General features: G+C 32.3%; 2 protein-coding genes across 2 annotated transcripts; one reads left to right on the forward strand and one right to left on the reverse strand.

The window, feature by feature from the left end:
* The first annotated feature begins 260 nt into the window (after positions 1 to 260).
* On the forward strand, positions 261 to 5,622 carry LOC143053487 (perlucin-like protein). The gene is made up of 6 exons (XM_076226293.1): positions 261 to 380; positions 2,036 to 2,337; positions 3,487 to 3,560; positions 3,856 to 3,937; positions 4,467 to 4,679; positions 5,554 to 5,622. Exons 2-6 carry the CDS (start codon positions 2,052 to 2,054, stop codon positions 5,559 to 5,561), a joined length of 663 nt encoding a protein of 220 aa, XP_076082408.1. The 5' UTR covers positions 261 to 380; positions 2,036 to 2,051; the 3' UTR covers positions 5,562 to 5,622.
* Positions 5,623 to 17,079: 11,457 nt separating this feature from the next.
* LOC143053488 (chorion peroxidase-like) lies at positions 17,080 to 24,985 on the reverse strand. Its single transcript, XM_076226294.1, has 8 exons — positions 24,876 to 24,985; positions 24,337 to 24,432; positions 23,118 to 23,210; positions 21,897 to 22,389; positions 21,413 to 21,613; positions 19,456 to 19,622; positions 18,759 to 18,867; positions 17,080 to 17,205 (listed from the first exon to the last, which is right to left on the reverse strand). Exons 3-8 carry the CDS (start codon positions 23,203 to 23,205, stop codon positions 17,121 to 17,123), a joined length of 1,143 nt encoding a protein of 380 aa, XP_076082409.1. The 5' UTR covers positions 23,206 to 23,210; positions 24,337 to 24,432; positions 24,876 to 24,985; the 3' UTR covers positions 17,080 to 17,120.
* Between the last annotated feature and the right edge of the window lie 1,052 nt (positions 24,986 to 26,037).

Raw genomic sequence — 26,037 nt, forward strand, 5'->3', positions numbered from 1 at the left:
CTTTGTTAAATGCTGTCGGTTGGTATGTTCTGATTACATATTTTCGCTTGATAAAACAGCAACCTTCTTTAATAAAAAAAACTTTTTGACGTTTCTGGTATGAAACAAACAAAACTATGTGCATACTTATATTTTGAATATATACTTGAAATGAAACAGCAAAGATAAATATTGGTTACAAAACTTTTACTTCCCGAAACATTTCTGAGAATCGTATGACATACAATACTGATGGTGTGATACATGTAGAGTCGACAGATGTTAAATCATCGATTTTTTTCCTAGAAGTGTTGAAGGAAGGGTCTTTATATTCTTCTGTTTGCATTGTAAATTGGAATACAGAAAATTTGCAGAGACGTACTGAACTGTCAAGATATCCGGTAGGTTTTATATCAAATATTATTTTTTAATGTTTATAAAAGAAGTTATGTGCTTATGTGGCAGATACAAACAAAATGTACATGTAATATAAATAAGACGATCTGGTATGAGTGCCAATGAGACAACTCTCCATTCAATTCACAATGTTTTCTAGTTAAAAATAATTTTCACATATATTTTTATCTTTGGTATTAACTAAGAATGCCTACTAGAGTTTTTGAATTAATTTTGTCCGTTAAAATTTATGTTTTGGTTTGAAGTACATTATAACGTATTCTTTTCCAAACAATCTGATTTGTTTGGAATTTTCGTAATCATTGCATTCGGTTTAAACAACAGTTACTGTAAATAGTGAAATATCGAGCTCCGAGGAAAATTGTAAACGGAAAGTCCGTAATCAAACAGCAAAATCAAAAGCTCGAATACAGAAAATAAGTGGATAGCATTTGTCAAATTCCTGACTTGGTACTGGTATTTTTATATGTAGAAAATAGTAGAGTAAACCCGGTTTAAAAGCTATCTAAACCTCTCAAAGGTATGCTTTAGTGACAGCGACATATACGAAGTGGGAACAAAACGAACATACATAGTTGTCAAAAGAACATGTAGAGATACAGCATTAAACATTGTGTTATAATCCGAATCAACATAAACACAAACAATTATGTTAACAAAGAATCACAACAAGGCGTACTGAAAAAGCACATAAGGGAATATGAAAGACAAGATTACAAAATTTATCAATAAACTACTGTTGCTTAAATGTACACTGTATTTTTAATTGTAAAATGCACAACTTTCATAGTGGACAGATTCAACAAGTGTAGAACAATAACTATAAATTGGCAATAGAAAATATTATATGTTATGTCTGGTGTTACGGTTATAACCATTATTGAACTTAAACTTGTTTAGTGTCACTCAATGTACAGTTCACACCGTAATTCGGGTTTCCATTTCGTCGTCTTTGTTACGCGATTTAATGACAAAATGTGCATGTTAAACTTTCACTGTGTACAATTTTCGCTGAATGGGAAAATACACCCGAGAAAAAAACGTATTGTATTGTTAAATATTTCGAATAAAATATAAATGTAATAAATTGATAGATAATTGATTACATATATCTACGTGTACTACAAATTGATATACACATATTCAGAGCCCTTTCAATAATCATTCTAATCATGTGCCATCATGCATGTGGTAAAAACTGAAGTTTTTAATCAAGGTGGTGCTAGTATAAAACATCATTTTGAAAGCATATTAGTTTGAATATCAGTTAAAATATAATTTGCTTTAATCTAATTCTTACACATTATTTTGATCTACCAATCATCACAAAAGATATACAAATGTTATTTCACCTTTATGATTAAATGAGCATAATTAGTGTTCATATAAATTTCAAGTAATCTCGATAATTAGCAGCTTAATATGTTGAATCAGAACAGTTGTAAATCTATGAATAGGTAGGGAAATGTACGCCAGTCAAATTTTCGCGTGGCTATAGTTGTCGAGAACAAAGCAAAAAAATAAACACAGTGGAAAATAGTCCGATATATACGGTATATCATTTATGCTAAATCATTCCAAATTGGGTTAGTCTATATACACCAAACTTCTAACCACCAAAATGATACTCTTTATTTAGCATCTGTTTAAACAAAATGGGATTCCTATCAATGATTATTCTGTGTATAATCGGAATGGTATTTAAAGATGTGATTGCGCTACCATGCCTGTCCAACGACTCAAAGACGAAATTTGATGCTACCAGAAAAGCATTGACAGATTTACAAACTTCCATTAATAACAGAGTTACACGTTTACAAACCGATATGAAAAATAAAATGAAGAAACTAGATGACCAAATGGGTTATTTGCAAACGGACATGAAAAATAGAATAAAGAAATTAGATGAGGGCATGGGATCTTTAGTTTCAGATTTTCAAAGTGAGTAAATAAAAGTATTGGTGTATTTTGAGATTTAAAAACACTACTTCATTTATTGATCATTGAAATTGTTTCTTATCATTTCATTTATTAAACTGTTGCAGGCTATATTTAGCATATTTTAAAATCTGGTGCAAGAAAATTGGTACCGTATTAAACTAAAGCGTACAGAATTATCGAATCTTTATTATTAAAATAAAAGTAAAATAACAAAACTCCTCGGAAAATTGAAAATGGAATGACCTTTGTATCATATAATAAGTTCTTACTACATCAATACGCCAAACAATGAATAAACTATTGTTAAAGCAAATGTGTCCCTACAATTTCTTTTTCGGATTCAATTTGTATTTGATTTTTAAACAATTTATTCATCAGATCTTTAAAAACTCATCAGATATGACAAAACTATAATGTGTACGCCACACGCGTCTTTGTCCTTGATGAGTTCATTTAGTACTTAGTGATGTTCAAATACTTATTTTAAAAGCTTAAGGCCATTAAAGAACGTAATTGAAGTTTGTGTATGTGTGGACAGTTGTTTAACAGCGTGTTTTGGCATGCCACAAAACCAGGTTCAACCCACCATTTTTTCCTTTAAAAATGTCCTGTACCAAGTCAGGAATAAGGCCATTGTTATATTATAGCTCGTTTCTGTGTGTGTTACATTTTAACGTTGTGTTTCCGTTGTGTCGTTTGTTTTCTCTTATTTTTGAGTTTGAATTCACATTACTATAAGATGTGTCACGGTACGTATCTATAATAAATTCATGTATTTGGTTTTGATGTTATATTTGTTATTCTCATAGGATTTGGTCTAATGCTTAGTCCGTTTCTGTGTGTGTTACATTTTAATGTTGTGTCGTTGTTCTCCTCTTATATTTAATGCGTTTTCCTCACTTTTAGTTCGTTACCCCGATTTTGTATTTTGTACATGGATATATGAGTTTTGAACAGCGGTATACTACTGTTGCCTTTATTTGATTGAAATAATGTATACTGATCAACTCAAGTAGCATCATTCATGATCACACTTACAATTTTCATGTATATTTAATCATTATTAAAAATATATATAATACCTTCATATGCAGTATGATACTCTTAATAAATAATGATATAATTTAGAATGCCTTTATTTCTATTAAGAAAAACAATGGCGAAAATACAACGGACATTGTTACTACTTTGGAAGCGAAGTGCTTACCTGGTTTAAGTCTGAGGTAAGATTTTATATAGATGTATGCACAACTTTTGGTCCAATAACAAAAACAATATAATCTTCAAAAACACATTTTGAAATACGTGACTATCGTTAATGAAGTAAAGAAGAACTGATAACATGGGTTGTATATTGCTTCGGATCCTCATTCAACCGTTTCTTCACATCTGTTTTAAGCCAGCAGTTAGAATCCCAGACTTGAATCGACATCAACCGATAGTGTTCTATAACAGATCGTTTGCTTTGTCATATTACATTTTATATTTTTTTAATTTCTATTATCATTGCATTTTAAGCAACGATGCAGGCAGATTGGAGGACATTTAGCAAAAATAGATGACGAGGCAGAAAACAAATGGATAACGGATAATAGAACAGGTAAAATACGACCTTTGATTAAGAAAACAATAGATGAACATAAAAAAGACGATGTGCATGAACTTTTGAAAGCGTTATCAAAAGAAAATTGTCAATTGCCAATAGAATTATCGAAAAATTCAGGAATTTGGATTTGTAAGAACCTAAGGTCTCAGCTCTCTTAGAGAAAGTAATTCTTATATAAATGTGGCTTATCTTTTTCGGTTCCATTTTCTCGTAATAGCTCTTTGAAATTATAATTATTGTTTTACATTCATGGCTTTCAAATTGTAATGTTTGAACGATTCTTGCAAACGTATCTCAAACTGTTTTGAAAGAAACATCATGTACACGATATGATTAAACACTTCGTTCAATATATGATAAGTTTGTTCTTTTATTTCGATCGCAGTTTGAACAGAAGGCTTCTTTTTTTATAAATAACGAAATGTACGACATTGTGATTGAAGACTTCACTGAATAGATTTTGTTAAAGACAAACATAAATATGATGTCATTTTATTGACATATATGTATGATTTAATTTTAGTAAACAATAGTTACTGGATGGGACTGACTGACTTAAAGGAAGGAGAATACCGTTGGAGTTATGACCAGACATTGGCAAAATATAAACCATGGTATAGTGGATGGGGAAGTAAAGGTACAGCCAATAACTGCGGATTGATGTATGGTGGCACCAATACTTGGCTAGACTATCCTTGCACTAAATCATACTATTATGTATGTGAAAGTCATATCTGTAAGTATTGATTGTATCAAAAGTAAACAAAAACTCATAAATTTCAAGTTTAAGTAAAAAAAAAAATCTTAACATTATGGATAGCTAAGAATACGTATTGCTATATTATACGACGTCCATTTCTTAAAAAAAGTAGACCGTAATTAGAGAAAATTTTAATGTCTATTTCAATTTGAATAAAAAGAATTATTTCACTGATAATATGGGATATAATGTATTTTAAATGATAATTCACTTATTAAATACAATTCTTATTTTCATATTTGAACGATATTACAAAAACAAATGTAAGATAAATTAGTATATGTCGTATTTATTTGATTTCTGTGTATCTTTTGTTTAGCTTAGTTTTGTTCTGCTATTCCTGTTTTTATTTTTTATTTGGACTGTGTTAACTGTATCTATTTTGTCTTTGGCTCTTTTGTGCTGTTATCCATTTTGTTATCAATATATTTAACATGTTTACGTTAGCTACATTTTTGTTATAACTCAACATGCATCACTTTGAGAATGTTATTCCATTCGAAAGAATTCATGATATAAACATGAAATTAAAATAACTGTGTAACTTGGAATTTGATATTTTGACATTTTTTTTTTCATTTTTGATTTTTTTTTTGTTACTTTGCTTATTTTTACCATGAGCTTTTTCGATCGTTTAATTTTATAATCATTTTCAACTACCAAGAGCATGATAAGGTTGTCCGAGTTAAATTGAGAAACTCAAATCAATTACAAAAGAACAAATGTTGTGTTATTTTCATCATGATAGCCTTTGTTTGTGAAGTTAATGTTGCACGAACACTGCATGAAAACAGCCTCGCTCAATATTAACATGATTTCAGGAATTTAGATTTTGTTTTTTATTTTACAGGTTACTGATGTTTGAAATGAAGACTTATAACATCAAATAATAAAGAGAAAAATCTTTCAGGCTAAAAAATGTCTTAGTCATTGCTTTCTTATATATTTTCAAGAGGAGTATACTTGATTTACTTATGCTAAACAATTTCACGAAACCCAATTATACAGCATTCCATCTCTAGATTACTGGAATTTACATGTAATGGCGCTCTCCACTCACATACTCCTTTAACATTGGAGCTGTTACAACAAAAGACTTATAGACTTAAAAAATAGACAAGTCGATGCGTCCCTGAAATACCGTTTCAAAGCTGGTACATAAAATGTTTCAGTGTCATGTACTAATAGTTATTTTGTTCTTTGTTACATGATTGCTTTAGTTGATTTGGATTAGTAATAGTTTTCAGTTACTGCAAATTGTGTATGGTGGGTACTTTGTTTCTTTAAGTTTTTTCTTTTGCTGCAATGCAAATAAATCAGGTCGTCAGTTTTTTTCTTGTTTGAATTAAAATTGAGAATGGAAATGGGGAATGTGTCAAATAACAGTTTTCAGTAACTGCAAATAGTGTATGGTGGGTACTTTGTTTCTTTTAGTTTTTCTTTGCTGCAATGTAAATAAATCAAGGCGTCAGTTTTTTCTTGTTTGTATTGAAATTGAGAATGAAAATGGGGAATGTTTCAAAGAGACAACAACCCGACCATAGAACAGACAACAGCAGAAGGTTACCAATAGGTCTTCATTTGGTCTACTTTTGAAATATCGGGACTTTTAGAACTTTGATATGAATTAGGGTGTTCAACGGTGCTGAACGGTGTTTGTCTCCGTTGAAAAGATCAATCATACTATTTCTGCCGATGTTTCATATACCTCAAGTGAATGACTAGCTTAATTTTGATGTGTTGTTTAAATGTTACACAGCTACAGTGACCTACATAAATCATACTCTTACATATATGAAAATGAACATAAAACCCGAACTCAACATATCAATGCCGAACAAAGTGACCTTGGTTTCCCTATTTATACATATTGATTGACTCTCATTCATGATTTCCAAAATATAAAAATAAGAAGATTTTTTAGACAGAAGTTCTATGTTCTTCTTTATGTAAAGTAACAATTGTATATCATGTATATGGGTGTTTATTATCAAAGTCAAGATCAATTGATTTGATACAATATTCCTGTGCTTGTATTTCATATCATGATTTCCTTGATAGAGGGTTGCTGGTCACAAGGAAGCTATTAAACTAAGAATTCCAAATGGTGAAGTTAAAATCATCCTTTCGTAAATTTTACGAACGTCATCACGAGTTGGTTGACCGTTATGGAATAACCGTTTGACAGATAATATCGGATATGTTCCTTACGTCGTAACTGCAATCCCCTTCCCTTTTCATGAATGTGACCTACCGAATTGGACTATTTACCGGGTTTTTAATATCATTAGCAACACGACGGGTGCCACACGTGGAGCAGGATCTGCTTACCCTTCTGGAACACCTGAGATCACCCATAGTTTTTGTTGGGGTTCGTGTTTGTTAGTCTTTAGTTTGTATGTTGTGTCATATGTATTATCATTTGTCTTTTTCGTTTTTAGCCATGGGATATTTTCGATCTATTAGTTTGGCTGTCCCTCTGGTATATTTCACCCCTCTTTTAAAACATCTTGTTATACAAACCTTAAGAGTTTTTATTACCTTAGGCTTAATGGAATATTAAGGGTTCGATTACTTTATATTATATCTCAACCATTCCATGTAATGAAGACTAGAGGGTCTGATTAAATATTGGCGTGGTCTTATTGACCGTTAAACATCTTAAATATTCTGAATTTTAGTAAAAATATTTTTTATTCGCTCAAGTATTTGCGAGTATAGAATGATCCGTTGAAGATTTGAAAATTTGATTAATTTACATATTTTACGGTAAAGCTTGTTATATGGTAAATATGTCGTTTGTTGACGATTGTATGTTGACCTGATATAATTAAGATCTTTTTATCTGTTGCGTTGTGTTAAAACTAATTTATGACGCCCTTAACCTCCTTTTCTTCATAACTGATAGAAGGCTTGGCAACAAGCACGCAGCGGAAACGTTATGATTTTCAAGGATGAAAGTCGAAGTTATTTTATAAATAGACAATCTCTTGCTATTTATGTATATTTTTTTTTAAGAAATAACCAATTGTTTTTGGACAGGTATATGAAAATATGTCGGGAGTAAATTGATTTTTGTATATTTTATTCATCCCAATTCTAATGTAATTCAACAATGGTAATAGCATAATAATCATTAGGAATTAATTTTGGAAAATCACTTAATAACGCTAAAAAGAGATATACTATGCTAAATAAATAAAGGCAACAGTAGTATACCGCTGTTTGAAATTCATCAATTGATTGAGAAAAAAAAACAAATTCCGGGTTACAAACTAAAACTAAGGTAAACACATCAAATATATAAGATAAGAATTACGACACAACAGAAACACACCATTAAGATGTAACACACACAGAAGCGAACAATATAACAATGGCCATATTCCTGACTTGGTACAGCTAGGACATTTAAAGAAAAATGGTGGATTGAACCTGATTTCGTGGCATACAAGACCTCCCGCTTTTATGGCAATGTTAAATATAACATTAAAATGACAACATTTCATGACATGACTTCAATACAAATAAATGAGAGAACATATAGGACAGAGAAACACCCGCATATTAGCTAACAAAATGTACCAGGTTTATTATTTAATACGCCAGACGTGCGATTCGGCCACACAAGATGAATCAACCAGTGACGCTCAAATAAACAAAATGTTCGAAAGCCAAAACAATTACAAAGTTGGAGAGCATCGAGGTCCAAAAGTTCCCAAAGTGTGTATACTACGGCTAGGGTTTTCTGCCTAGGATCAGAACATCCTCGAGCTCACTATTTTGAATATATTATACTTCTGCAAGCACTATTTTTTTGTAAAATGACTATATCATCACATTCTAATTTATAAATATTTCCCCCAAAATAGGATATAATTAGGATATAATTAGAGATTAGATTTGTAAAACTTATATAACATTTATTAATAACAATGAAAATAGTCTACTTCTGGTCAAAATATGGTGAATTCCGGTTGACCAGATAGTTATCAAAGGTGCCAGGATTATAATTTAGTACGCCAGACGCGCGTTTCGTCTACATAAGACTCATCAGTGACGCTCATATCAAAATATTTATAAAACTAAACAAGTATAAAGTTGAAGAGCATTGAGAATCCCAAATTCAAAAAAGTTGTACCAAATACGGCTAAGGTCATCTATGTCTTGGATAAGAAAATCCTTAGTTTTTCGAAAAATTTTAAGTTTTATAATCAGGCATTTTATAAAAATAATCACATTATTGATATTCATATCAACACCGTGTTGACTACTGGGCTTGTGATAACCTCGGGGACGAAACGTCCACCAGCAGTGGCATCGACCCGGTGGTGTAAATGATGAAATGTCTACATTTAAATGCAGAAGACTTACTTGTTTTATAATGAACAGTAACAATTTTTAGCAGAGGTTAAAATCTAGAACGTCAAATTGACAAAGGGCAATAGTTTCCATGAGATGTCATCCGATGACATCAGTTATACTAAACCAGAACATTCTTAAGAGTAAATAAACAGTTTGACAAAAACATTTTTTTTAAATCTTTTACGGTTTCAACGAAATACAGATAACAAGAAAAAGGGGTGCTCCTATAATGATGAGATTTTGGCTACACAGGATAGTACGACATCATTGTCCAAAAAAGCATCTTAGAGGGAAAAAAATAAATACCAATTCTTTAGAGAACGATTAGAAGTCTTTCCAATGTCACTCCTAACAAATTAAAAAATATACAGTGTAAGGACTTTTTCAGAGGATTAGTCTGAAATATACTACTTCCGGTTAAACAACGGTCATTTCAGGTTGACCTGATAAATGATGAAATGTCTACAAACCAATGCAAAAGACACAACTGTTTGATATTAATGAACCAGTAAGAATTTTCTGCACAGGTCAAAATGTAGAACGTCAAATTGGCATGTGACCTTGATCTCTATTTCAATGTCATAGATCAGAGGACTTAAGTCGAAAAAACCCAGGTCAATCACTGGTATGGTTGTGGAGTAATACTGATTTTTAATACATAAGGGGAGAAAACTCCTTTAATGGTTGATCAAAACACTTTGACTTAAAAGGGTTGAAGTTGCGCCCTTTTGATCGACAATATATTCGTTGAGATTGGAGGATTTATATTTCAACAGACAGTCGGTATTCCAATGGGTACTAATTGTGCACACCTGCTGGTCGATTTGTTTTTGTACTCGTATGAAGCAGAATTCATTCAGAACCTTCAAAAAGACATAAAGAAACAGCACCTTGCGAAATTCTTTAATTTTACTTTCCGATATATTGATGATGTTATATCATTTAATAATCAATATTTCAGCCAATACTTACATCTCATATATCCAAGCGAACTCGAAATTAAGGATACTACTGATACTAGAAGGACTGCTTCATACCTTGATCTTTTCCTCAATATAGACGCAGATGTACGACTTCACACGAAAATCTATTATAAACGGGACGATTTCAACTTCCAAATTATCAATTTCCCATTTCTCAGCGGTAACATACCCTCTGCCCCCATCGTATGGTGTTTACATATCACAATTCATACGTTATTCTCGTGCTTGGTCACACTATACGGAATTCATATACAGAAACTGCTCCAACAAAGTTATGAGGAGGACAGATTAAAATTGACACTCCGTAAATTTTATGAACACCATTGCGAATTGATTGATCCATACGATGTGTCTTTGACCAAACTAGCTAAAGACATTTTTACCAGATGGTACATTGTGCTTTGTCATTACCTCGTCTAATCTTTTAATTACCGAACGTAACTTGTTCCCGATTGTGACTGTTTTGCTGAGTGTGAATTCGCATTAATATGAGACGTGTTTCGGTAATTATTTTTCCCATATTCATGTATTTAGTTTGATGTTATATTTGTATTTCGCATCGGATTTTGTCAAATGTGTTGACGTCTTTTCTAGTATATCATGCAGTATGGTAAAGAAAATTAATCACCGCCTTCATTTATTAGATTTGATTTTGTTCAACGTAATCTGAACGATGTTTTACGTTTGAAGATAGATTCAAAACAAACCGGACATATCTTTATAATATAGTTAATTGCTACCTCTGTTTACTATTACTAGTAATAAGTTTTGCAATGTACATTGTTATTAAATGTAATATCAGTATTTAGTTCAAATATAATCTTAAATCAATCCTAATCCTATCTTACTTTTGAGATATAGTTTTAGTCATTCAAATGTGACGTCATTTTTGTGCTGTTTCAGAATTTCAAATATGACGTAATTTTTGTGCCTTTTCACCACTTCGTATGTGACGTCACTTGTTTCATTTTTTGCGTTGAGGCCTTGAATGAGTCGGGTGTGTCTATATTTTGTGTTGGTCTTTGTTATGTATCCGGGTTTTGTTTTCTGTAATTAGTTTATACTTCAGTTTTATCATGTATATCTTTTAAATTCATTTGATAAAATTTACTGTTGCAATAGCATATATTGTATATAAATAATAAAGATGTTCTCATCCCAATCAGAAAACCATAGCCGTATTTGGCTTTTTTAAACTTTGGATCCTCAGTGTTGTACAAGTTTGTACTTTTTTTTAATTTCGAACTTTTATATCTGGGCGTCACTGGTGAGTCTTGTTTGGACGAGACGCGTTTCTGGCGTATTGAATTTTAAACCTGATGCCTTTTGTTAGCTATTATTCATGTGTTTCTTTGTTTAATATGTTCTCCTATTTATTTGTATTGTAGTCCTGTAATATAATGTTGTCATTTTAATATTATATATTTAACATTGCCATTTAAGTGCGAGGTTTGGCATGCCACAAAACCAGATTTAACCCACCATTTTTTTTCTTTAAAAATGTCCTGTACCAAGTCAGGAATATTGCCATGGTTATATTATAGTTCGTTTCTGTGTGTGTTACATTTTAACGTTATCTTTCCGTTGTGTCGTTTATTTTCTCTTATATTTGAATGTGAATTCATATTACTATAAGACGTGTCACGGTACTTTTCTATCGCAAATTCATGTATTTCGTTTTGATGTTATATTTGTTATTCTCATCGGATTTTGTCTGATGCTTAGTCCGTTTCTGTGTGTGTTAAATGTTAATGTTGTGTCGTTGTTCTTCTCTTATATTAAATGCGTTTCCCTCCGTTTTAGTTTGATACCCCGATTTTGGTTTTTTTGTCCATAGAATTACGAGTTTTGAACAGCGGTATACTACTGTTGTCTTTATCTTTTGTTACAGTTATTTGGCAAGCACATCTTATCATTAACTGTTACTGTTTCTTTTGAATAAAGATAACAAGCAAAATTCAAAATTGTGAACACGACCTTGACCTTTGACCTTGACCTCAATTTCCTCCAAATGGGTCAAGGTCTTCATATCAAAACACTGCATTATTATCCGTTCTCATCAGAATATTCCATACAACATAAATTCCAATTCATTGTATCTCAAATGTCAAATTCTCGTTCTCACAAGAAACCCATGACACGGCACAAAAAGAGCGGGAATATTAATTTTTTGACGAAAATATGTTAACACATTCTTCTGCCAACACAATTATACTGAAATTTCATTTGATCTGTTTTGTTGTTGTACTGTTAGCTCTTTTCTGGATTGTTCATATTTTCTTTCAGTCGTGTATGTAATGTCTTAAGACTTTTTTTTAACGTTTATTGTAGTCCCTGTGTGTACCAAATATAAGTTGTTACATTCAATTATTCTTTTTTTTTAATTTAAAACAATCAGAAAACAAAATGAAAAACGCAGAAAAAGCAAGACATTAACCAAAAATAAAGATTGAACAAGAGAGACCAAAGATACATGTTTTTCTTCAATTATTCAATTGGAAAAAGTATAAGGACAATTTTAGTTTTTATATCTTGATCGTACAATTGTATAGATGTTTCTTTTACTTGAAGTTTGTACAAGTATTCACGTTGTGCTTTGTGCCATTGGAATATCATGTAGACAGTATTACCAGCATTAATTATTTGACATAATCTAGCACCTCATACGACGAATTACATGCTGTGTGTAGCCAACGAATGCTTTGTGTTATATATAACCAACTTCCGTATAAACATGAACAAAAACTAAACAATGTTAATGCAAAACCAAACAAAGGAATGCAATACTGATACATTGTTATTGAGAATGGTATCTACAGGAGATTAAAAACTTTGCATGTTCATCTGACATGCATTCATGTAAGTTGTTTCTGTCATGAATCTGACAGAAGTAAACACAGAGGAAGTCAATGTATATCGATGCTGTACTATGTAGTTAGTTTCGTATTTTATTAATCTGACAGGAGTAAACACAGAGAAAAAGCTGGTATATCGATGCTGAACTATGTAGTTAGATTCGTATTTTATAAATTGCATAATTCTTATTGAATAATTTTTGATTGAAATAACTAGAATATGATTTTAAGAAGACATCTTATATTTGAGATCCCCTTTGGTTTAAAGTGGGGTTATTATTGCTCAGTCTTTGTATTTTTTTGTACTGTTAGGACGTGTACTAGACAATTGTAATTTTTTTCTTCGTTTTTTTTGTTCTGTCCCTTTATGCATGGAATTAACCCAAGCAAAACCCGAGGGTGACCTCATATGAACTTAAAGGGTTAATCAGTAAAGGTGAGTATTGACACAATTTCCTCTATATTCATCTGATTACATGGTTGTGCAGTAGGTTTGAAGGTTACTCCACGGTACAATATAATTACCTGGTACCGACAAAAAAAGTACAGAATGTTACTGAAAAATATTTAACACATTTGAATGTTTATATCGTCATACAGTGCTGGCATCGAAATGACCAGTCCATAATAAATATTCTACGTATTGTTCTCCTTGTTCACGTATAGACACAATGTCAAATCCCAGACTTGTTACAATTCATTGGTCAACATGTCCTGCTCTTTATCTTATTCTATGATGTACCTACATTTAATCCTAGTAAGTTATTTTTTGTAATATGTCAATAATTGTATTATTTGATTTAATCTTTGTACGTGACTGAATTGCATGAACTGCAGACTTTTGGAATGCAATAAATTGCAGTATTTTTTTCTTCAAATGCCAGCTACATGTTTGTTAATTAATAGAAAATTGCATCAAATAAATATGATCTATATAGAATACAAACACAAATATTTTGAATATTGTCCCTATTTGATGTTGTTCTTTCTTGAACAGATGTCAATAGTATACGACAGATAGCTATTATCCAATACATATACACATACTTGTACATTAGATGGTCATTGCAGAGGCAAATTTTGCACACGTGGAGTTTCTATGAGTCATACGCCAATCTCATCAGTGAGCTTATCAGTGAACTTATCAGTGAGAGTCACGTGAAAATATCACCATGAATTTAATTTAACATTCAGTGTCCAATCTAACTGTTAGTCATCATAGTAGATATAAGAAAATGTAGTATGAGTGCAATTGAGACAACTCTTCATCCAAGAAGAATTTATAAAAGTAAACCATTATAGGTCAAAGAACGGCCTTCAACACAGTGTTTCATAGAAAATTCACGTGAGCAATATGTGTATCTGCAATGACCAGCTAATGTACAAGTGTGTGTATATATTGAATTAGAACTATCTGTTCTATACTATGGAGTCTTGGCTCACAAAGAATATCAAGCAATGAAGAGACCTACAAATAACTAGTGTTACACCATTCAAACTGGAAAAACCAACGGCCTAAGCTATATAAAAAAAGAAGCGCGAAACACTTTGAGCCACATCAAGAAACAAATTTTTAAGTACTTTGGAAATTCCGTATATCGTCAAATTATCGGAATTCCAGTGGATACTTACTATGCACCATTTATTGCAGGCCTGTTTTTGTATTGTTATGACTTATAATTAATGACCAAAATCTGCAAAGACCCATCGAAACAACATCTGCTACAAAATTTAACAATAATTTTAGATATTTGGATGATATATTGGCTCTCAAAAATGGCGACTTCAGTCTGTATACTAAAGAAACTTATCCTGTTGAAATAACGTTAAATACAGCCAATTCCATCAATGACCACTGTCCTTTCCTCGATCGTAATATCTATATTATTAACGGGAAGCTTAATACAAAAATTTAAAATAAAAGAGATGATTATTCATTTCCTATCGTTAATTATCATTTTTTAGATGGTGACGTTCCCTTGTCACCATCTTATGGTGTTTATATATCTCAACTTGTAACAATGTATAAGCTTTTTGTGAGAGAAATTTATGTAATACTGAAAAGTTATTACACCAGGGTTTTCGATATCACAAACTAGTCAAAACATGTTCTTAGTTTTATCATCGGTACAGGGACATCATTCGTAAATATAACTGAACATGCAGACATATTATACGTTCAGGTACATGTATTTCACATCCAATCTTTTATGGTAATATTCTTTACAAAGCACAAAAAAGTTAGTATTCATCTCAAACCCTAATTAAACCTTTTAACATACTTATCAAGAAGAAATATAGTTACGATACTGTTGTCAGGTCATTAAAGATTGCATATTTTCGCTATAGTATTGATTCACTTTTAGTGTCTTTGCATCGGAATTAAACACATATATTCTAAAACCAGTTGTTAGCATTGTCTGCTATTGTCTGTAATCAGGTCGGGTTGTTGTTTCTTTAACACATGCCCCATTTATATTTCTAATTGTATCCGTCACTAAATAAAGAAAGAAAAAAGAAGGAACGAAACCTTAGTTCTACCACAAAGGTTTTGTTCACAAAGACGTCTACATAGAAAACAAAAATGACTGTCCTCTCCAGCCAGAAAAAAGTACTAATATGAAAAATTAATGAAGTTGCTTTTGATGGGCAAAATATTTCTTTTCTAAACAATTGGAACCATTCTTGTTGTTCATAACGAGGAATAATATTTTAATATGCATGAACGACGCCGACGCATTTGTAACACAATGTATCAAAATTCATATATTTTTGGTGCTTGTATACTGTATGTACAACTTGTGTTTTCGTCATTCGTTTAATTTTCACTCAATGAAACTTATCTTTGATAAGTCGCTGAATGTGTCACTCACTCACTACCTTGCCTACACTGCTAGGCTCAATCTTTTTTATATCTTTCTCAACTGTCATTTTCCCTCTCTTTCGCTCAATAATTGTTACCTATCTTTACTCTCCGTCTATGTCATCCTTCCTCTCATTGTCCGTCTGCTGCACACTCGTCCCGCCCTTTCCACTTTCACTATCGCAGTCTGCACACTTTACCCCTCTCACAACGCGTTGATGTGGTCACTGTCACTCTTGCTTAAACTGTCACTTTCTCTGTCACTCTGACTGTCGCACATCTTTGCACTCACAGTCTCACTCGCTCACCCATTCTCTCACACTCGCCCATCCTGTCACTCTCACCCGCTCACTCTCTCTTTCAATTTTACTCTTCCTCTCACTGTCTCTCACGCTCCCTCTCATTGTCGCTCATCCTCCCACTCTCTCTCACTCAGTCTATTATTAACCCTCCCACTGCACCCTTTCACCCTCGCACGCTTCACAATCTCACTCGCTCACCCTATCACTCACCCAATCATTTTCCCTGTCACTCTCCGTAGCACGCATCCTGTTACCCAAACATCCTATCACTCATCCTCTCACTAACCCGCTCACTGCACCCACTTACTAGGCCCTCTCACTATTACGTCTCTGTCACTCACTCTCTCAGTGTCACTGTCAAAATATATTAAGGACGATTACTTATTTAAATTGACGGAGGAAGAAAAAAATAATCCAAACAATTTTCATGTATAATAAAGAAAAATAAGCAGAATGTCATCATTCAGGTATAAATTTGATTATATTAACGTGCACTATCATATGACAAATAACAGTTTCTCTAAATCTTTGGCAATTTAACCTTTTCTGGACCCTTTTGTCATCGAGGTGTGTTTGCTGATACCATTAGTAGATAATTGACACCACTTTGTCTAATCATTTTGTTCAGAGCAAATAATGGTCCGTCGACTTATGACAATTCACTTCAATAATCAGTTCAAAAATACCAAAGGAATAAACTAAGCATACACCATTTGGAAAATAAAAACAAAATATAAAATTTCCACATAATATGTTTTAAATCTTCTTCTCAGTTTTATTTACACTGTCTAGTCTAAACTATAAATTAAAAGTTCAACTAATAAATTATGTATATACAGTTGGCTTCAAGTTTAAAGATTCAAGATTTAAGATTTTCAAGATTTTATTGTAAAGCAACGCTTAGACACATATATATTAAATATGAGGTAATAATAAACATGACATTTAATACAAAGGTAACATTTAAAAACAAAAACAAAAACAAATTTGAAACTACGTGTGACAAAAAAGAATCTTGGACAATATCATTTCTCTTCGTACTGATAGTTTTACTTATGTAAGTGCTTCATACAGTTGTTGTCTTTCCATAAGGTAAGGTCTATTTCAGGAAGATCTTTGCAATCACGTAGCTTACTGAAAATATGGAATACCATTAGATAAAGATTCAAACTTGCTCAACGATATTATACACGAACATAATTATGCATAATTTGTTAATAGCCTTGATGTTGTATATTTATCATTGTTTATGTTAATTTGGTTTAATGATAGTTAGTCATTAGGAAAAGACATTGTAACTGCTTCTGTCCCTTTTTATGCGCAAGACCATGCACGTTTGTTCCAAACACTCGTGTGATTAGGAACTTACAAGTTATCAAATAAACCGATCAAAGACTGGCAAAACTAGGGTTTATTCTCAAGGTTGAAGGCCGGACTGTTGTATATATTTTCGTACATCTGCCTCATTTAAAAGTTGGTAGATAGTTGTCTTAGTATTGGCAATCATACAACATCTCCTTATTTTTTATTATTCGTGTAGAATAGTATGAGGACAAACCAATACTTGACTTCCTAAAAAAAAATTATTCATAACACTGAAATGAATAGGATTTAAGAAAATTACAATGATTATACAGGGAATAATTTAAGCATGACTCGAGCGGACCCCCCTTATGTCAGTCAGTGCCCCCTAATGAAAAGTTCTTTATCCGCCACTGAATTCCCATTTCTATAGTGTTAGCCGGGCATAAAAACCTTGTACATGTGAAATTCATTCGAAAATATATTTTGATAGATTTATTTCAAAATGCTGGATCAAGAAATGGATGCTTGGTACTGGTGTGCTGATGTTTCAATGACCTGACTCCCATTAATCATAATTGTGTATGTACATGTGAAACAATGCAAATACTAAAGAGACAGAACAATATAATCCAAATGCCGATTGGTGTAACTTTCCAATTTAAAGACCTCCCTATTTAGCGTATGTACTCACACATACTCAAACAATAACACAAAAACATTAAACTGAGGTGTAGCTTTCTCATATAAGTTTAAGACCTCTTTCTGAAAAGGAGGCAGAACATATCATATGTATCATTAAATTCAAAGTCTAAGATACACCTACAAGACCGTGACAGAAAAAAAAATGAAACGACAAAGCAAATATTACATGAATAATAATATATAATAAATAAAAAGAAATTCGTATAATACTTTATACGGAACAATACACCAGGAAAGCAATGTAGGGGTCAACATATGGTAATAACTAAAAAGACATTCACTTCGATAAGTACTTTAAATCAGGAGAGCATTGTTGAAATAACAAAATAAGCTTAAATATTATGATAGGTTATGGAACATCTATTCCAGATATTTGAATTTTAATTTTAAAAAAATGGCGGGAAAAATCAGACTCGGATTTCTACCAAATATTTAGCCTATGCATTAATTTTGGTCTCAAATCAACAGAAAAATAATCTGTAATCTGTTTTAATGTTTGGTAAAGACTTGTTATAACCTACTGACGATTTTTCCAAAAAGAAAAGTTGGTGATATGGGGCAATCTCTTTCTCACCTGTATCGTAGGAAAAAAACCAAAGGAGTCCAAACATAAATTCTATCAAAAAGTCCTAAACCTGGTCTGACTACATGTACATCTTTAGAATGTTTCGCAAACTTACTTATTTTTACATGGAATCTGGAATATATCTTTCTGTATCTTATTTTGACCAAACTCTGTGCACCATATTTGGGACAGTAAAGTTGCGGATTTGATAGAGTTAAGTTGACCTGGAAAATAAAATGATATATATGTTCGTTCACATGTTCAATAGGACTTCAAAAGATCTGTCCATGTCATATATTATACAAGCGTCAGTGTTATTAACAATGAAGTTTAAAGAAGAAACATGATATTTTTTGTGATATGCGCTTTCGCCACTTATGCAGCTTAGGCATGATATTTAAATAAAGAATACTATTTTAATTATAATGCAATAATTCTTATAATTATTAATACTACAAGTATAATAACACAGTAACACGCGATTCATGTATTATAGTTTGGTACTTAAAGACGAGACATAACAAGATAATTTTTCTTTTATTTTGACCAAACTCTTGCACCATATTTCGGACAGTAACATTGCGTATTTTAATGAGTTAATCTGACCTGGAAAATAAAATGATATATATGTTCTCATAGAATCCGTCTAATAGAGTTTGGTCTCAGCTGAGGATCACCTCCGGACGCGGGACTTTTTTTTTTTTGGTGTGTTCAAGACCCATTGTTGGCCTTCAGCTGTTGTCTGCTCTTTAGTCGGGTTGTTGTCCCTTTGACATATTCCCTATTTCCATTCTTAATGTTATTAATACTACCTTTTGTGAATGCAAAATCTGGATCTGACGATTCATACCAAAATCTGTCTCCCACTTTGAAGCGAAAGAATTGTGTTCCAATCAGACAAGCAAATGTAGGACCAACTCCTCCATCCTCCTCTTTTTCTAACAAACCACCAATAAATAGATCAACATCGTTTACTGTCCTTTAAAACAAACATTGGGTAGATTAAGTAATAATACGATCCTTTTAAAAAAACTCCAAATTTATTTTGAAGCGTGTAAAACCTATTCGTCTTTGCGATGTTTGTTTTGTTGTGTTGTGGTCTCATTAACGTATTCCATAATCTTCTAATATCATCATGATGATAAAAAATGTAACACAGTTAATAAGTTAATCTAATTATGCCACTGCAGCCGTAGTTTGTATTTGTACCCCCTCTGAAACCACAACATAAAATTTCATGTAAAATTGTAGATGATACTGATATTCAAATGTGCATATTGGCATGAAATTAAGATTAAACTTTTTTCTTTGAGTTATTCCTCTTTGGACCTATTATTTTGTCTGAAATATACTTCAGCGCCTCCATTCTAAAACCTCACAACACAATATCATGAGACTGTGTAGATATGTATACGTACATATCGACATAAAATTATTATTGAATGGTTTTGCGGCATCTGCAACAAGAAATCTGGCATAGTTATATTTCACTACTGTAGTTTGTCGTCGTATCTCCTCTAAAACTACAGAACAGAATTTGACGAATCCTTGTATGTTCATGTGAAATTTATACATCTGTTTCACGTTTCTTTTATAAATGTTAGACCGTTTGTTTTCCCGTTGGAATGTTTTTTGAAATAGTTATTTTTGGAGCCCTTTAAAACTTGCTATTCAGTGTGAACCAAGGCTACGTGTTGAAGACCGTACTTTGACCTATACTGGTTTACTATTATAAATTGTGACTTGGATGGAGAGTTGTCTCATTGACATTCATACCACATCTTCTTATATCTATGTATATAGAAGTGCTTATCTACAAAAAAAATGTTGATCAGTTGTTTTTGAAGGGAGTTATGCATCTTTCAACAATAGATTTTTTCCAATAGTGACAATGAAGGAGGACAGGTAAGCATGTTAACAGAGTTGCTTTAACGTGTAATTTAGTTAATATTTGACACAAAAAAAACCACTGGCCTGACTTTCGATAATGTACTGTGTCAAATGATTTCCATATAAAATAAATATTTGACATAACCAATTCCATCTCTTTTTGCCTGGGTCGATTCATCTTAATACTCAATATAAAAACTATGATATACAAAAGTTGCCATTATACTTTTAGTTAGCATCAATCAATCAATAAATCAATGTACTATTTACCATTATTTCAACATCTTGATGCATTTAACAAATTAAAACACATTCTAAACCCCAATCCTGCTTTTGATTGTCATATTGGAGTCTTTTTTAAGCAGTCTTTAAAACTGAGGGGGTCAGATCCATGTTAGACAAGCTTATGATTATATTGTTTACATAAATTCATAATTGAACTTTTAAATAAAATTGAGAATGGAAATGGGGAATGTGTCAAAGAGACAACAACCCGCCCAAATAAAAAACAACAGCAGAGGGTCACCAACAGGTCTTCAATGTAGCGAGAAATTCCCGCACCCGGAGGCGTCCTTCAGCTGGCCCCTAAACAAATATATACTAGTCCAGTGATAATGAACTTTATATATTTAAAATATGTTTCGGTTTATAGATTTTACTTGAATGGAGCGCTGTCCCATTGCCACTCATATCACATCTTCCTATATCTATCTATTATATTGTATTGGACTGCATTGTATTTGATTGTATAAATGTTTGTTTGTATTGCTTGACTCTTATGGGTGTAATTTTTCAATTAAAATTTATATAAACACGGACTCTTGCAGAGATATTTGCGAACAATATGTTGCATTAAAGAAAGAAAAAAAAAACACATACTTATATACTTTTGCAAGTTTTGAGCCAAACTCTCCAAAGTCGTCAAACCTTTTAAATTTTCTAAGTCCACAAAACTTGCGCCACTCATTGTACGCAGGAACACCTTGGTCACGTCCTCGCTGTATGTTTAGTGCATAAAGGTCAGTTCCAGGCGGTGTTTTGATGAAGAACAGTTTGTCACGGGCTCCGTCAACTAGAAAACTAATAATAAATGGTTAGTTTAAGGTAGTATTGGTGTCTTTCGCCATCTTGGATTGTACAAAGAACCTTAGGTCTAGATTTTCAAGGAATGTAGATAACTTATCTAATTTTTCTTTTCAATGCACACATTTTTCAGATTTAACTTATAAATATCAATTTTTACAAAGCATAGATTATTTTTGTTGCTTGATTGCTAAGTTTTTTAAGTTTTTTATTAACCCTTTGTGGGTTTTTCTATGTTCCCTTGGTATTTCTTCCTCTTATTTTAGTTCATTGTTCATACCTGTCAATTTTTTGTGCTGGTTTTGTTGCAAGCCATCTGGTGAGGTCTTCAATTCTTTCTCCAAAATTTGTCTGCCATAAATCTGGGCTTTCTAAATTATCTTCGAGTTTATGTGTAATAATAGTTTTGAAGTCTTCCTTTAACTCTGATTGTTCGGCCATAATTTGGGAATGTCCATAACGCCAAGGTGCTATTCCAAAACTATTGACAGAAGATGCATCAACTTTTTTATCATAAACATCATTAAATCCTCTCTTCTTTGAAAATAATTTGAATCTTTGCATTGTTTTTCGGTCAACAACAAGTGGAAGAAAGTGATTGTACGTGATGTGTTGGACTTGTGCTATGATAATTCTTCGAGTTTCTTGGAAAACCATCTCATTACTCCAGCATGGGTTAAGTTTATATAGTTGTGTGGACAATCGGTTGTGATATCTGACAAATACTAAATGGTTTAAACTAAGGTTTGGTGCTTCAGTACTTCTTCCATCACCTGTTGAAAGAAAATGTCCTGTTTTAGTAGTGCACTGCTTTGTAAGACATGATAGGATTTAAAGCTTGAATATTGCATACACAGTTTTGTGAGAATGCTCACATGATAATATGGAGTGTTCGCGCAAAAAAGAAACAAGTTTTGTGGAGGACATAAGATTAAACAAAATGTATATTTTGATTGCGTTTTAAAGTTTTTTGTCACTCTTTCGGTTATTTATACGTTTATATACGTATTTTACGCCTCAAAATATTTACATACTACGATGTGATATATTCTTTTGGTCTTCCCTCAGCGGGATTCCAATGATGTCGTTGCTCTGAAAAGTACACGATCTTCTTTTCACTATACATCATGTACTGTGTTAACACGAAAGGTAAATCCTACAATGAAAGAAATCGACCACCGAAAGTTGTATATAGCTTTGGTGGTCCAGTGGTCTAGGGCGCTGGACACGGTGCATGTGGTGGTGCAAGAATGTCACAGAAGCAAGGGCTCGAATCCCGTTAAGGAAAGAACAAAAATGTGCTTACGCAAATTTTAAGATCTAACATTAGGCTAAATTTGAAACTATTTATTATATATAAATTATGGTGTTTGCCTAAGTCCTTGTACAACCACGTGCTATCTAATATTAAATGTCTGTCATAAGGTTGTCAAATGTTTAAATGTGTATATTTATAACAGTTCTGTTTGAACTAGTCTAAATTTCTTCTGAGTAGCATTACCTGCAAACGGGCATCTATTCTCTGTTTTCAACTTTAGGCAGGCACCTCCATCAATTGTTGGTAAAAGATTTCCTGGATCTGTTTTCATCAAGACTAAAACAATGTGAAACAAAAACTTGAACTTTTTTGTAGTATTGTAGTTTTAATTTGGAAGAGATAAAAAGACATGGTTGGAACATACACATAACAACACCATTACAAAAACAAGTCCATTTTAATATTTGTGTCAGAGTTAGAAAATACATAAAATAACACCATTACCATTACGTCTGGCGCATATACACAATACTTTTATATATGATTTACAACCAATGGGTCGATGATACTGCTGGTGGATTTTTTTGTATTCCCCTAGGGTATCACCACCCCAGTAGTCAGAACTTAGGCGTTGACCTGAATTATCATCGATATGGTCATAATTATACATTACCTGTTTACCAAACTTTGAAGTTTTGAAATACTAAGGATTTTCTACTTCCTAAATATGTAACCTTAGCTTTCAGGAATTGTTGGTCCTCAATGCTCTTCAACTTTGTACTTTATTTGGAAGTTTTCACTTTTTGTTTTTCTAGCGTCACTGATGAGTCTTTTGTAAACAAAAGGCGCGTCCGGCGCAAATACAAAATTTCAATCCTGGTATCTATGATGAGTTAATTTACAAACTCAATCAAAATTTCGTATTCTTTCACGTGTCTATAAAAAAGAACTCTTTTTATTTTATATAAACGTCACAAAAATACGTCACTTTTTCGTATGCTGGTCCATTCATGTCACACACAGTTTATATTTTGTCTGTGGTATCATGTGGTGTGCTGTCGTAATTTCATAGGATGAGTTTGTTATTATTCTGCGGTTTTCACGTTGTAATGTACTATTCTTTTTTTCATTAATGTGTTTCTCTGTAGTGCTGAGTGGTTTTGAGGTATGTTTGAACGGTATTCCTGTCACGTAGTGCTGTCATTGTAACGATATTATTAACATCTTTTCTAAATGATACAGAAAGTTATAGAAATGGTTTCATGGTTGTTTGAACTGGGATATTCATGTCCGACTAAATCTAATTGGTCAGATAAGTCAAACAGGCATGTCATTTCACGCGATTCTGGAGTTTACCAATGAATCTAAACGTTTAACAAGATATTGTATAAAAAAAATAATTCTTTTTTTCAAGTCAACTCAGTAAATAATATTTTATTATAAAAGCCAGGTGAATACTTACAGCTATTTTGAACTCTTAGTGTTTCATCAACCCCATCACCATAGAGAAATGAACAGTCAATATAAGAACTGATTAAATTTATCTGCTCCCTGTAAACTAAAACAAACAAAAAACATTTCTTGGTTCCTGCATTAGTATGTTGACAAGTTTTGTGTTCATCACATGTCAAAACCAATTGATAGGATATACTGTGGATTCCATTATTTTCGTAGTTGGAAGACAAATTGTTGATATAAGCCTTTAGAAAATGCGTGCTAAGTTGAACTGTAAAATTCGTGATTCCGATATACACTTGTAATTGGCAGCCTACGAATAAGTAGTGAATTCACAGTATTCAATAAAGCAGCGTGAGCACTTGATAATATTTAAATCGATAGTGATCCCATTTTCAATTGATAAATTTTGCCATAACGGCTTTTCTTAGCAATCGTTTATTGAATTTCTAAACAACAACATGCTTGAAAATAAATTTGTTTGTGAAAAATCAAATGATCGACACGTTTCATCGATAGAAAATAATTTACAGTCAATAAACATACCTTGTAAATTAACATCATTTGTAGCAGCTCTGGCCCTTATGAAGTTTTTACATCCAGCTGGTAAACGTTTATCAGAGTAAGGAATCTCAAATGGAAAGCATTCGTCTAGACTAAATAAAAAAACCGACAAGAATTGCTTAATATTCACCGTACAACCTACCATTTATCTATTGATAACATAAAACGTCTACTTTGGTTCAATTTAAACTTATACTTTGGTCTTTTAATGCTACAGTAGTTTACCGGTTAAAATTTCTTAGAATGAATAAACATGAAATTGAGTTATTCGAATGAACTTAAAAAGGACAGGACTGGGTGCGTATTTAAGCGTCTTCTGCTATGTATGATCATTTATCTAACCTCCAATTTATTTCTCTGAGTATGATTGGTTAACAGCGTCCGCGTGAATACCGTGTATATTCCATATTAGGTAAGTGGGGAGGCGGGGCTTGGTTGTTGATTATTTTTTGGGGGAAGACCAATGGAAGTCGAAAAACACTGGAACACTTTAATATAAAAATAAGAAGATGTGGTTTGATTGCAAATGAGACAACTCTAGTCTAAATTCAACAAAGAAAAATAGCCAGTCAGATAAATTCGATACATAATGTGCTAGTTACCTAATACGGTATATACGAGGTCAGAAAATCCCATGTACTTCGCTCTCACCTCATATGGAATTTACTGACCTCGTATATATCGTATTAGGTCACTAGCACACTATGTATATATGTGGATCCCACTACACTCATTATCAATGTCACAATTGCGGCCATTAAACAGACATTTGCAAAATATTCACCGTCCATCTTACCAAAATATCTATTTTTATCTTTTGAAAAAGTAAAGCACTACTGTTATTCAATTAAGGTCACAGTAGTTTATCTATTTTTTTCATTTGGTAAATTGCTTAAAATGAGACAAAAATATAACAAGTACAAACAGGATGACTCGAATGAAATTAATAGAGGCAAGACTTTAAGTTAGTGCGTAAACCTGCAACGCGTCTTCTGTTTTGTATGCGTATACTGCTACACTCAATATAAAAAAATGAAAACAACACGTTATTAATGTCTTGCGTCCGAAGCGCTTTTCTAGATTTTCCTTCATCAGGAACGCTTAAAACCTAACATTTGAAATCCGAAGATGTATAAATATAAGA

The sequence above is a fragment of the Mytilus galloprovincialis genome, chromosome 12, assembly GCF_965363235.1.
Source record: "Mytilus galloprovincialis chromosome 12, xbMytGall1.hap1.1, whole genome shotgun sequence".
Lineage (NCBI taxonomy): Eukaryota > Metazoa > Mollusca > Bivalvia > Mytilida > Mytilidae > Mytilus > Mytilus galloprovincialis.

What these genes read in the sequence shown, in the direction of transcription:
- LOC143053487 (XM_076226293.1), top strand. Translation starts at nt 2,052, where the DNA reads ATGGGATTCCTATCAATGATTATTCTGTGTATAATCGGAATGGTATTT. An exon ending in TTTAGTTTCAGATTTTCAAA is followed by an intron (nt 2,338 to 3,486) that starts GTGAGTAAATAA and finishes ATTTCTATTAAG; the next exon opens with AAAAACAATGGCGAAAATAC. An exon ending in GATAACGGATAATAGAACAG is followed by an intron (nt 3,938 to 4,466) that starts GTAAAATACGAC and finishes ATTTAATTTTAG; the next exon opens with TAAACAATAGTTACTGGATG.
- LOC143053488 (XM_076226294.1), bottom strand. Translation starts at nt 23,205, where the DNA reads ATGAAAACAGATCCAGGAAATCTTTTACCAACAATTGATGGAGGTGCC. An exon ending in AGATTTTGCATTCACAAAAG is followed by an intron (nt 18,868 to 19,455) that starts GTAGTATTAATA and finishes TTTATTTTCCAG; the next exon opens with GTCAACTTAACTCTATCAAA. An exon ending in CAGATTCCATGTAAAAATAA is followed by an intron (nt 17,206 to 18,758) that starts GTAAGTTTGCGA and finishes CCATATTTTCAG; the next exon opens with TAAGCTACGTGATTGCAAAG.